The following is a 14,125-nucleotide window of genomic DNA, read 5'->3' on the forward strand; positions in this document are numbered from 1 at the left end:
CCATTAATTTGGAAACATCATTCATGCATGTGTAAGATATACTTCTAGTTACAGTACTATATTATGTTGAGAAAGCAGTAATAGAGAGCATAGAAGAAGGTGATTGGATAGGGTGCCCTAGAGATCCTCTATCCTAGGCCTAAGGGCAGATATCAGTCTCCCTTGGCCTCGTGTAGTCCATACCAAATGAGGTGGAGTACCCAGTGAGGTATCCTATCACTATTTTCCCTGATCATGTCATGCTTGTTCTAAGCCTCATGATTCACACATTAATTCATTATAATAGAGGGCAGGAGAGTTGTCACAGTAGGGTGCCCTGGAAATCCATCCTTCCTAGGCCCAAAGGCAGCACCCTCTGTGCCCCTTTGGCCTCATGGGACTCCCCGGTCTTAAACCATGAGGTGGTGTGCCTAGAAGGTGACCCCATCGCCATTTTCCTCTAAATGTAATTTCTCTTCCTCTATCATAATCAGCAATCGATAGCAATATTTCATTATTCAGTAATACATCCTTATTTTAGAATTTGGATCTTGTAATACTTTTGATAAAGTTTCTAATTCAATCCTCTTGGTCTTTCATTTGGCCAAGTCTCTGGATTTTTCTTGAAAGATGACTTTTATATTTTATAGTTTCTTGGCCTGTGATAAATGGCAAACTTTTGAGGTAGAGTTCAGCTTCCAACTGATTTACTTGAGCCTGATGCTCCCGCTAGTATTCCAACCCATTTTTGTCCTTTGTTGCATTTTTGTAGGTGAAAAGATGTGCTGTTTCTTTCCCTGTATCTACCTCTGCTCCCCTATGTCTGATTTTGATAAGGCCTCAAAGATGTTCAAGTCTCTCTGATCTCTTCTAAGGACATCTGTTGGCTGTTAGCCAGCAATTCTGATGAATTGTTTATCTCTCTCCTTTGCTGCTGTTAACTTGAGGTCATCTCCATATCTTATGAAATAATTTTTCTTATGATTTGCATGTCCAGACTTCGATTATTCATGCAATTGCTTGTTAGACTTTATTTGTATATGCGGGTGATAATGGCATATATGTTGTAGATAAACAAGAATGATACAAAATTCATGTGTCATGCCCCCGTGAATCTGAAAGTGGTCACAGCTTCATAAATAAACAAATAAATGAGTAAATTGCAGCTAAATTGATATGGCTGACCAATAGAAGAGACGCCACCCTTAATGATCGCCCCTTTTAGGCCTTAAAAACAATTTTTAAATGCTGTCTGACATTTGTAAATGGAATATAATTTAAATAAATTTGTTATAATGTTGACCTGAGTGAAAGATCACCTCTCTTGTCAAGCGGCACGGAGAAGGTATTTAAGAGACATAAAGTGGAAAGTTTGAAAGCAAGCTGGGCAATGAGACATCAGAATATTAAAAGCAGATCTACAGAAGTCTAGATCAGAATTTGTGTGTGATAAATAAAAGAGACATCATAAAAGACAATCCAAGAAGATAAAATGGAAATCAGATCAGATTAGAAATATACATATATACAGCAATAAGAAGCATAATTCTGACTTAGGCCTGTATGCATGATGAATATGAATATGTTTGATGTGTATTCATAGTTGAAAGTAATATGGTCAGACATCTATGTTCTTTAATATATCTTGTCTGTGATATTAATAAGTCTTGTCAATTTATTACGTTCTTTAATTTAATGAAATTTACCTTTTCCTTATTCACACAAGCATTCATATGTGGAATGGAAGGAAATAAGTTAGGGAGAGGCAGTAGACCAGTTCCCTTGAATTAAGTAGGCCACCCCAAATGATGGAATTGTATTAGTGGGATGCTCCTGCCACTTGTGGGACAAGGGGTGGGCCGGTATAGTTGGATGCGCTGCGCTCTTGGGCTCAGTTGGGCTGAACAGTCTCTGGGCACTCTTTTGAGGTTTTCCTTGCCGATTCTATTATGGTTGATTATGGGATAAGACAGGGTTTAGGGTTTAATAGCAAATTTATTTATCATTTCATATGATATTAATGGTCCAATAATTCTCAGACTCAATAACTTTAACAAGTTAACTTTAGAAAGCTAATGGTAAGTAAATTATAGTATTGGAATTGTTAATTTTGGTCAAAAACAGGTATATCCCAATTTGGGGACATTACTTCATGACAACAAGTAACACAACCATTTATTTAAGTGACAGATACCGTTTGAAGGATCTTATCATATATTTGTGATATCATATGGAGAGAGGGATTTAAGAAAATTAAAGTAGTAACAATTTGACATAATCAGAGAGGAAATTTATTCTGGTATTTTGTTTGACTTGTGTAAAGAGTTCATTTGATAAAATTCTCAAAACATATAATGAGTTATGCATCTTTTTAAAATTTTCTGTTGATATATTTTTGATTAAGAAAAGCAGGAAGCAAGGGTCCTGATCCCTATACAAAAGAAGCCCTTAGGGCAAAGCAAAACCAACCCAAAAATGGCCAAAAACAGCACACTAACATTATATTGAAAGTATAAGAGTTCAGCCGAAACTTAAGCAAAAACACCAAGCAACCAGGAAACAACTTAAGGGGAAAGAAGTCCCCAATCCTCAGTCAGTGAGGAATATTACTCAATTTTATTCTTAGCTTTCCATATGACAACCCCTTTCTCTTCAAACATTAGTGGGACTAAGTTGTGTTGGTTTACATTTTATCATCTACCAAACATTAGAATAAGATACCCGAAGGTGTTCTATCCTCTCCTGAAAAACCACTACTGATTCCAAGGTCTATATGTGCGAACAAGCGACTTTAGTGGGATAGCTACTTGGGTAGTGTATGCTGAAAATCTCAAGGGGGACTTACGTTTATGAATGTCTTTCAAGCTTTTGGACTTAGATGGATTTATCAAATTTAGGTTCTTTCTTTTTTTGGATTTTTTGGGTTTTAGACTTTCAAAAAAAGGGAAAAAGGAGACAGGGTTAAGAAAGCTGATCTAAACCTATGAACTTTGGAGACGGTATTAACTAGGTGTAACCACACTTTGCTTTGCAACACTGAGGACAACTACACAAAGCGGGTGCAATCTTCAACAGGTTGTGCTTATGATCAAAATGTTTGCATACACAGGGGATAGGCTCAGACTAACTTTGCACATTGAAATGGAAATCATCCATTCACCAAAAGTATGAGCAGAGATACATCGTTAATTAATACTTATTAAATCCTTCATTCAAGTCTAACAACTTTGAAAGTAAATCTAAATTAACTTTTAACTAATGTGTTGAGGAAATTGAAACCATGCTAATCACTTAGATAACAAAGATTACAAAGCCTTAAGAGAAAGCACACATGCAATGTATTATTTTGAAAAATGACCTTCATGCAACAATATATCAAAAACCTCACACTCTCTAAATGAGAGGAGGTAGCCTTATATAGTTTTCAGAAATCAATGAACGACCGAGATCAAACAGTGATCAAGGGCCCAGATTGAAAGTTATAAACCCTAATTAGGGTTTCTCAAAACTCTATCAGTTAGAACAGACAAAAGAATGACATGTGGCATAATTGCTATTGTCATTGAGGTGAGTGTCCAGTTTCCCTTTTTGCAGATTCAATGTATCTGGACACGATGAGCCGAACCTCTTCCATAGTGACACTTGGCAGGTTACTAATCTGGAAGACGACGATGTCCACATCATTAGTACACGTGGCAAGGATGCCTTCCCTCTCAACTGCCTGGACAAGAAAGTTTTCGTCAATGAGGAGAACATCTTCAGTACACTTGGTGAGGATGCCTCCCCACTCAACTGCCTGGACAAGAAAGTTTTCGTCAATGAGGAGAAAACTCGCGATCCTTGAGAGATCGCCCTTATCAATCATCCTCGAGACTTTGAAAAAGGTCGACTGAACTTTGGTTCTCAGGTTCTTTGCCTGCAAGTGTTTTTCTCGTATATCTTCTTTCTGCCAAGTTTCTGATGCCACACGAAACACTTTACTGAAAATCTCCCTGACATTTTCCTTAACCTCAAAACACTTAGCTTCAGATTTCTTTAGGACTTCAATATTGGTGACCAAAGCATAATACCAAGTGTTAAAATCATACTTATCCCCAGTCTGGATGACACCTGCATCTACCAAGTTTCGCTTTGACAGACCTCGGATAATCCTCAATTGTGGAAGTATTTCATCTTGGATTTCTTCAACATCTTCCCAGTTTGCATTTAAGTCCTGAATTTTGCTGACCAATGAAGAAGCCGACTCATGTGCTGATAGCAAATTTTCCACAAGTATGTCGGCACGTGCCGAAGCATCTAAGATCCATTCCTTAACTTGTGTGAACGTGCCCCTCATGTCCTCATAATCTTTCATCGACTCTTGCGAAAGAGGCTACAGAGGGGTGACTGGTATCTCATGATTAAGTGGCTTAGTTAGATGGAGAACATATTTCCTCCATTGCTGATTCTCTTCCTTGACCTTCATTCTTTTTTCCTTCTCCTTGGCTAGTCTTGCCTTGAGGGTGTTGCAAGAGTCGTCAAAGTATTGGACTTCTTGGTCATGAGTAGCTTACCCAACTCTACTGTAGTAATCTTATAATCTTCCGGGGCAACATTGTCTCGAGTTTTACCTTCTTTCGACATAGCTATCTGAACCGTTCTGAACCCTGCACTATCCCTCTGAATTAAAGAGAATTTTCTAGCTGGCTTAGGTGGTTTAATCACGACTAGTTCTTTCACCTTCGCCAAAAATGCTGCTGTATTCTCTTCAGAGTGGGTCTCATTAGGAACCTTAGCCCTTATCCTTTCTCTCAACCAATCAGGAATGGTTGAGTGCTCCATAGTATCTTGATCAAATCCACCATTTGTCTCTCCTGGTCCAGTAACTATACCATCAAGAAAAACTACTGGAGGCTCAAGCTCTTCAACCTCTGTGGCTCTAGTAAGAACTTGTTCCTTGTCTGAGTTTTGGACAGCCTCTTTGATTATTTCTTCAATTGAAGGAGAAGGCACTCTTACTTTATTATCCCCTATATCTGTGTCCATCTCCTGTTCTTCAACTGTATTCTGGTCAGGCACAACAGATGCGACACTCAAAACGGAATGACCTTCGTTTGATTCACGTCTCTCCCCAACAATTTTCTTTCCCTTGGCCTTTCCAGAACTTCCAACAAGTTCTTTTCTTTTCCGGGACCCAACACTTTCTGGATTCCGAGCATTGCCTGTAGAGATACCAGGGTTGGAAGACATAGAGTCATCCATTCCCATCAAATCATAAGTCAGGGCAACACCTTTGGACTTCAGTTGCTTTGTCTTCTCAGGTGTCCACCACTTGGAGTATTTGACCTTTGATCTCATAAGGTCTACCAAATTTGACTTTTCCCCGTCTGACCAATCAATCAAGGCTAGTGGCTCATTTCTTATCTTCTCGAAGCTCGACTGCTGAAGCTCAAGACTATTTTCTATTTGATCAGCAACTCTGAATACTTCTGTTGCTCTCACCATACTTAGGGGAATCCTTGACCAAAATCTTATTCTGATTTCGAAACGATCGACTGCATTAGCCCAATAATCTTCCAAATCAGTTCTGTGTTCAAATACCATTCCTTCTACCTTTTTCATTTTATGGAATGGATCAAAGTTCCCTCTTGCCTTGTATTGGTAGAAGGGGTACCAAGCCAGCTCTTTCTCTGCAGTAGCAACAACTTGTGATGATGGGCACGTCTCTAGTCCATTTCCAATAGTGAGAGAGGATGTTCTTGCTTTCTTTTGCTTCTCTCTCTGAACTGTCATATAGCTCTCTAGTTGCCTTACAACTTCTAGCAGCACAACTCGGTTGGTAGGGTAGATTGGGAGCTTATAGGGAGATCCGGAAAATCCTTGAATTCTGATATAGGTGAATCTCGTGTATCGAATATACCAATACCCGAATTTGCTTATGAAGTCGATTGACTCTTGAGAGAGTCTCTGATGTAATCCACCTTGCAGTGTTCGTGTGATATGCATAAAAATGTATCATTTACCCTCTTGAAATGCAACTTTTCTTCCATGTGCAGCTGGGGGTAACAATCGTAGACAAGAAACTGATTCTCCTTGCTTCCCACCTCCCCTCTGCAGGTGAGGCAACTGTATCTATAGGTTCTAGCAAGGGAATAGAACAAGTATGAGCTCATGTAAAAGATCCTTAAATTGCGGACTTTAAGCCACTCCTTAAATTGCATATGTTCATCCTAAGGCGGAGTTTGTAGGCTTCATGACACAAGGCAAGGAACTATTCTATTCATCTTAAGGCGGACTTTCAAGAGCTCAAGGCAAAACACTTATAAACTTTTCTTCACTTTACAAGGCGGACTTTGGGAGATAAGTGGAACAAGACAAAGCACCACACGAACAAGACAAAGCACCACACCTAGCATAGGGCGGACTTTGGGAGATAAGTGGAACAAGACAAAGCACCACACCTAGCATAGGGCGGACTTTGAAGGGTCTATGTCACAACTCTTGGCACCTCCATCATCATGCTTGGGCAAACTTTCTTGAAGACTTGGAACTCAACCATGAATAGGGCGAACATTTTGGCTTCCTAAGCAACTTGGAGGGCGGAGTTTGAGTTGAGTCAAGACAAGGTAGGGCGGACTTTGGAGGGGTTGGATTTATTGATGGTTCATGCACCTTGAGGGCGGACTTTGGAGAGTTAGGCATCTCCACTCACCATCTTGGGCGGACTTTTCATCTCTCCCACATGGCGGACTTTTTCAACTTTCTCCATAGGGCGGAGTTTGTAGAGTTCATGATTTATCACCTTGGGTAGACTTCTTGGAGTTCAATTTTAGGGTGGACTTTGGAGGAACCATGGGCTTTGGAAGACATCATAGGGCGAACTTTCTCCTCTATGCCACTTTGCAATCAAAAGTAGGGCGAACTTTTTGAAGAACATGACCTTCTCCATCATCCATAGGGTGGAGTTCTGTAGAGCTTGATCCTTTGGAGGGCGGACTTTTGGAGTTCCTGCCATGACATTAAACACCATTACCTAGACTTAGAAAATATTTGGAAAACTTGAAAATTTCACAATTTCTTCAATTTTAACCAGATTAACATGAAATTTGAAATCCATACTCAGGCAACCCATCTGAAGCGTCATGACCCCTAAAATGTAGCAACTTAGCTTTTTGGGTCAAAACTTGAAATTTTTTTAATCGCGATCGGTGCAGGTCGATGGTACTAGTGTAAACCCTAGGTCCTCACTTTGAAAAAGCAACAAGCAGACATCCCTAAAAAATAGGGAAAACTTTCTAAAAATAGCCATACCGAGGATCGGGCTAAAAATGCCAAAAACGAAACTTCTTAAAAAATAGGAAAAAGCAAAAAAAGAAAACTTTCTAAAAATAGAAAGTTGTTCAAATTTGTTCAAATCAATTGCGTTCTTCGTCCTTTGGCCATTCTAGGCATTTTGATGGTGTCTAGATTCTGTTATCACTTGGCTTGCTAAAACTGACTCCCAATCCCTAGGAATCAAATCGTTCAAAACTTGACAGAACCGAGCATAACTGAAGCGGAAGGCCACGGGCACTAACAAAAACCCTAGAAAGCAGGAAAGGAGAGGGTCCCCATCTTCAATGGGGTGATGTGTGAAAAAAGGTCACAACAAGTTGGAATGGATTGTTTTGTAAGTCAAATTTCTCCATTTTTATGCTACTAGCCACTAAGGCTTTATTTATGTATTCTAACGTTCAACACATATTTCTAGGTGTATTACAGTTGATTTCTTCTTTTTCTGTAAGGCTAAGGTCTAGTGGGATTCTTATCATTGGTAAACTAGTTGGCATTAAATTTACATTCTCTTAATGAGGTTTACTTTGCAATGATGTAACATTTTTTAATGAAATTTGGCAATGGCAGTTGCAATTTTTTGAAAAAAACCAAAGGTTAGTCTTTGGCACAACAATTTTTGTATTTGGTCATTAAACTATTTTTTTGCTATATTAGACTATTAGTATATTACAATGTTTTATATCATTAGTAATTTTTATTTGTAATAACAAAGACAGGCCATCATAGGCTGTGTGCTTATTAGGTTTTGCACAAAATAGTATATGGATTTGGTCAAGCATTTGACTTTGTATTCAAAGCTGGTTAGGTTTTAGAACAGTTTTCATATTGTCAATTTGCTTATTCCTGTTTTAATTTCTTTCCGTCATTTTTTGTTATATCATTCAAATTGCTTGATCATGGATTCATAATCACATATGACATTACCTTTCTATTGCTTCAAATTTTGCAGTAGAAAGTTAACACAAGACAAATTTTTAGCCATAAAGCAAGATTACATTTTGAAAATGTTGAGTGATATTGAGACTTAACCTTTACCATAAAACTATTTGCAGGAAACATTTTACATGTAATTTAAGCTCGAGTGGACTGATCTGGTAGTCAGAACCACAATAGCAGGCAAGGATTTAAAACTAATGGCAAGCAATCAAGATCCTATGAGTGAGCAACCTATAGAGATGTCTTCAAGGGTGGATGAAACCAAGACAGAGGTACATGCAGGTACTAGCATTCCATTTGATGCATGTGGTTAAGTTTTTGTTGTAAGATTTCATTTTGAATTTTTATGCGTGTACACACACACACATGTGAAACCAATTGTATTTATATTTTTATCCTCTTTTATTTTTTAGGTCGTGTGTCTATTTTCTATACATATATGTATATATATACGTACATATACGTACATGTATATATATATGTATGTATGTACATATATATGTATATATACATATGTTGGTTGAAAATTTTGTACACTCATGAAAGCAAACAAAATTGTGGCTTCAACCACAGTGTGTGAGTATGAAACTCTCCTAATTAAGGGAAGGCTCCCCCTATCTAACTAAAACTGAAATAAAAACAGGATGGGACAACAGTCTTCCTTCTTTCTTCAAGAAAGACAATATCCTTTTCTCTTCACAGAAAATGATAGCGATTGAATATGAACAACAGTAACCACTTTCAAGTAAAATGAGAGAAAAGAAATGAAGTTTCGTGAAAGCTCAAAGACTCTCGTCACTTCCTTCGGGACGGGACAACAATATCAAGCTCAAAGACTTGACTATTGGAAGTCCTATCTACCCTTTGCTATACCAAATTTTACAACGAATAAAAGATAACAGCTCAAAGACTGGAATAATCTATTCTTTCAACACAAAGACAAGAACTAATGCAAGCTCAAAGACTTGCTGCTATTTCTTATCAAACAATAATTTTTCCTCAAGAATAGACGCAAGCTCAAAGATTTGCTGCTCCTTTTGGAGATTTTCCTATTTTAATTAATCTTCTCTACTTGCAGCTCAAAGACTTCAAATCAGATTGGACTAAGCTCCTTTAGAAACACTTTGCATAGAAGAAATAAAAAGATTCAAACTCAAACATGTAGCTCAAAGACTCAGAACTTGAGTAATCCTTCTTTATTTTTCTTCAAAAACTTTCAATTCACATACATAAGCTCAAAGACTTCTTGCTATAAATTTGACAGAGTTTTTGCTTGCTTTCCAAAAGATAAATATTACAATAGACCCCTCCAGTATTTATAGAAGAGGAGCCTTGAGAAAAAGGTGGGAGGATCCTAACTAACTTGAGAGATTCTCTCAACCACCAAGACTTATTGAATAACTAACTAAGACTTCATTAACTAACTAAGACTTATTCCAACTACAATCCTAATCGGACACAACTTGTAGTTGTCTTACATGTAATTACAAAAGTGCAAGTAATGTGTAACTTGCTTTTTACAAAAAATACTTTTACATGTAACTTGTCAAAATGAAATTACAAATGCATAACTAAAACTATTCCATGTGTCTAAAGACACGACTCTAACTGCATCATCCTTTGTCTGTGATGATCTTCATGTCGCTTCTGGATGCTAGAAGTTGAAGTATTCTGGATTGGTAAAGACATCTTGAATCGGAACGAGAACTTGCATCCTTATCTTCTTACTTGGGGTAGTACTGGTTTTTCAAGAGGGAAAGGGCGGCCTTCCTCTTTTTATGTCATGACCATCTTTGTCTTGAAAGCATTCTATGTTCTCAACCATGAATTCTTATTGTATCTCTTCTTTGTATCATCCTTCAGTCTTGAAATCTTCTTGCAAAATAAGGCCCATGCCTTAATCCATTTATTTGGTAGATCGTGTGTGCAAACCGGACTGACAAGGGAAGAGATAAATTGATGCAAAAATGGGCTCACAAGTGAATTTCGGGTTTTGGAAGTTGCATTACATGTGTGGGGAAAACAAGAGCATTAACTTGCAATTGCGGGGAACAAACATGCAACTTCATATGTGTAATGGGTAACTACAAGTTTGCACTTGTAATTGGACCTTTAAAACTCATTTTCAAGTGTTTTTTGAGTGCATTTTGGACCAATTTCGGGTTCTGGATGGCTGACAGCAGGTAGACTTTAAATGGGGAAAATGAATGAAGGTGTGAAATGAGTGGATGAAATGGTATGTACGGATGATGGAAATGAATATGAAAAGATTTTGGGAAGATCATCTTCAAGAAAATGGGAAGAACTTTCAACAAAAGATGGTTAAATCTTTTATCCGTAAGGGAAGAACAATGATTTTCATCCAACTTGTAATCGGGATTCAAAATCCCGAATACAAGTAAAGAGGGAAAATGGGGAAGAACAATGCAATTCTAAAATTGCTTTACAAAGGGAAAAATCTCTTTCACAAAACCGATTTTTTGGGGAAGAACCAACATATTTGAAAACAAGAAAAATGAAACAAGAAGAAAAGAAATCTTACCTTGCTCCAATCTGAAAATGCTTCTTCAACAAGATGATTAATCTTTGGAAGAAGAAAGAAAAACTCTTAAAAAGAAATTAACCGCATTCCAAAACCCTAGCCACGTTTTTGAAAAAATGCCCAAAACTGAAAAACGTGGCAGCAAATGCATGAGAAATAGCATGGAAAATGGCCAAAACTCTTTCTAACCTCAACGCTTTAGCATACCAAGCCAAAATGATTCATAACATTGCTGATTCGTGGCATTCCAAATGGCAAAAAAATGTGGTTTTTGGTAAAAACGTGTTTGCTGTTATAAACCAAAAAAACAGCAAACTTAACTTCCATGTGGCATGAAAGGTGTTTGAAAATGCATGGAAATAGGAAGGAATCCAAAATGCCTTCTATCTCCCAAAAAATCTCCACAAAAATTTGCTAAAAATCCTCAAAAAAAACGTTTTTTTCCTTGCAATTCGGGTTTTTTGGAACAAATAGCAAGTTTAAAATGCATGAAACAATGAAAATCGGGTTTTTTAGAAGATATAACAAGTTTAAAATTTCACTTTTTCAACATGTTGGGCAAAATCGGCATTTTTTGGCCAAATAGCAAGTTTAAAATGTCAAAAATGCACTTTATGAGCAAAATCGGGTTTTTTAGACCAAACTGCAAGTTTAAAATTGTCAAAAATGCACTTGCAAGGCAAAATCGGGTCTTTTGGAGAGAAATGCAAGTTTTAAATACTTGTAAAAGGGAAATAAAATCCCTACAACAAGTTATACTTGCTTGCACATATGTAATGGAGATTTAAAATCCCTATTACATGTAAAAACCATTAAAGTATGGGTTTTTGGACCCAACTGCAAGTTTACTTGTAATTTAGCCAAAAAATCCCTATTTTAACTAAACAAGACCAAAACATTAAAAATAATAAAAACAATAAAAGGGAAATTTAAAACAAATTACAAGTATTCATCCTTGAATAAAAGTGCACATGTAATAAGCCAAAAAATTCCCCCTACAAAGACCAAAACAATGAATATCATTAAAACTTGCAGTTTGAAGAAAATTTTCCACTTGCAGTCGGGATTTTAAAACCCGATTGAAGGAAAGACATAGCAAACGAACCGAAAATTCGACGAAATTCGAAACGTAGTTCGAAGATGGACTGAGGATTAAGCCAGTCCAAGGATTAGTCGAAATTTTGCCTCGGGAAGTGTGCCACAAAGTAAAATTTTTCATTTTTTCACAAAAATTTCATGTAATGGTCCTTCATTTTTGAAAACAAAAATGAGGACAACAACATACATACACTCCCTTGTGTTTTCATTGCTATCCTCTTTTTTTATGGTTGTGAATATATATTGAGACTCAAGAATTCACTAATTTATAATAGAATATATAATTATATAGACTAGTTCATAATAGAAACTTTTGGGACCTGAGGGAATCCTAGAGAGGCCCACAAAGGAGAAGAACCAAAAATCATAAATAAAGGAATATAAAATAAATATAGTTGCACACCACCAACACAAGTGTTTAAGAAACCAATACAAATTCCCAATTATGAGGAACAAGCACCCTAAAGAATAAATGCCAAGGAGGATTGGAGAGAGAGAAAAGTCTCATTGAGTATCATAGTCTAGGCCTGAAATGGAGTCATTAGTGTTGTTGACGATCACTATGAAAGGATTGAGACAAAATATGATAGTGTTTATTGGTGAGTGCCTTAGGCTAGGAGAGTGGGAGTGCGGGGGGGTTGTTGGTTCTAAGAGGAAGCAAGGTACTCCATCTAGAATGATACCATCTTTGTGGTTGGGTGGTGAGTGAAGATGAGTAGATCTATGTTGCCAAGAAAGAGCCAAATTGTGCTTATGGCAGAAGCAAATCCATGTTGCTGAGTGAAACCATATTGAGACATAAGTTATGAGAAATGTTGTCTCATAGGTTTATCCACATCTATTTGTGAAGTAGTGGTATCCAAGGGCCATTTAAAGCCATTGGTATCTTGGATAGGCTTGAAGGAGATGATCAACCCGAGGGCTCTAGGATCTGTAGAGACCCCTTGTAAGGATCTACACCAAAGAGTTCCAAGTGATCATCTAGTGGAGTCCTCTAGCCTATTTTTATTCCTGTAGGCTAAGGTGGGAGAACATAAGGGAATGATTTAAACTAAACTATTTATTCTAAAGCTGTCCCAACAAATAAAATCTTAAGGATAACTTTATTTCAATTGATTTAATTACGTGATTCAAGTTTAAAATAAAATAAATTTTAAAGTGATTCTTCTAAAAGCTTCAAAGGAGGTTAAATCAGATTCTTCTAGAGAATTTTACTGGAGCTTTAAAAGGATGCAAATGCAAGCCATTTTGGATATCCTTCACTTGTTATGTTATTAAGAGTTTCTTGGAGATCTTGTGTTTATAGGTTCAATGTGCCCTAGGATGAAAACCCTCAGGTCTTTGGTGGATTATGAAAATCCAACTCCATCCTTTAGGTGGATTCACTTTAGAATTCACCATTGGGCTTCATTGATTGAAATTTGTGAAGTCTTCTATAAGACAATTTCTGATGTAATTTTTTAATTTTGAGAATCAAGGTTTGAAAGGTAAATATTGTTGCCTTGGTGAAATGCATAAAGTATTGTGGGGGAACTTATTCTGAGGATTGATTAAATCATGGATATTATATTTTAATGGAATAAAAGAACTTATTCTGAGGATTGATTAAATCATGGATATTATATTTTAATGGAATAAAAGAATTTGGAAAGTAATGTCATTATTGGTGTGAGCCATGGCGTCCAAGATTTATTTTATTTGGGAATTTATCTGAAGCTTGGCAACAATATAAATGGGGTGAGAACTATATTAGCTGCAACTCTCCTGTTTTGGTGTGAGAAGTCTATTAGCTGGATAAAGTCTCTGACCGATTTATCCTTATTCATGATGTGTTGAATGGTACAAAGAAACCGTCGAGGATATTGTTCACTGGGCATGGAAGTCATTGGAGCTGGGTGTTCAATGAAGTAGCAAGTTGGGTGACCAAGGATTGAGCCATTTAATGGGTGAATAGGGTTTATTCATGTTACTTGCATTGTCTTCAGCAGGGCGCACATGTGCAGCAGACATCTGGACGTTTTGGACAGCAAGAATCACTTACGAAAGGGTCGATTGATACCTTTTTGGCAGGTCGTGGGTCTGTGTGACCAAATTCAGGCTTTCATTGATAAAAATAGTCATTAATCTTTGCAGAAAGGGTCGACTGAGTAGATATATAAGGGTGTGGCTAGGGTAGCAGCCATTTTATCTTTGCTGGGTGAATAATAAACAAATCTGGGTGCATATCTTCGCAGCAGGCAAGAGCATAGGATGTGG

The 14,125-nt window shown here is 37.2% G+C and overlaps 1 protein-coding gene across 3 annotated transcripts in view; it reads left to right on the forward strand.

The window, feature by feature from the left end:
* The window catches only part of LOC131064909 (uncharacterized), an 86,429-nt gene that overhangs the window by 18,920 nt on the left and 53,384 nt on the right, over positions 1 to 14,125 (forward strand). For 2 of the 3 annotated variants that reach the window (XM_057999235.2, XM_059218098.1), the window contains exon 2: positions 8,346 to 8,511. The exons of the other annotated variant lie outside the window; for it this stretch is intronic. In XM_057999235.2, the coding sequence (XP_057855218.1) occupies positions 8,427 to 8,511 (85 nt within the window). In that variant the 5' untranslated portion in view covers positions 8,346 to 8,426. The remainder of the gene's footprint in view (positions 1 to 8,345; positions 8,512 to 14,125) is intronic. 3 annotated transcript variants of the gene reach the window in all.

The sequence above is a fragment of the Cryptomeria japonica genome, chromosome 3 (assembly GCF_030272615.1).
Source record: "Cryptomeria japonica chromosome 3, Sugi_1.0, whole genome shotgun sequence".
Classification (NCBI taxonomy): domain Eukaryota; kingdom Viridiplantae; phylum Streptophyta; class Pinopsida; order Cupressales; family Cupressaceae; genus Cryptomeria; species Cryptomeria japonica.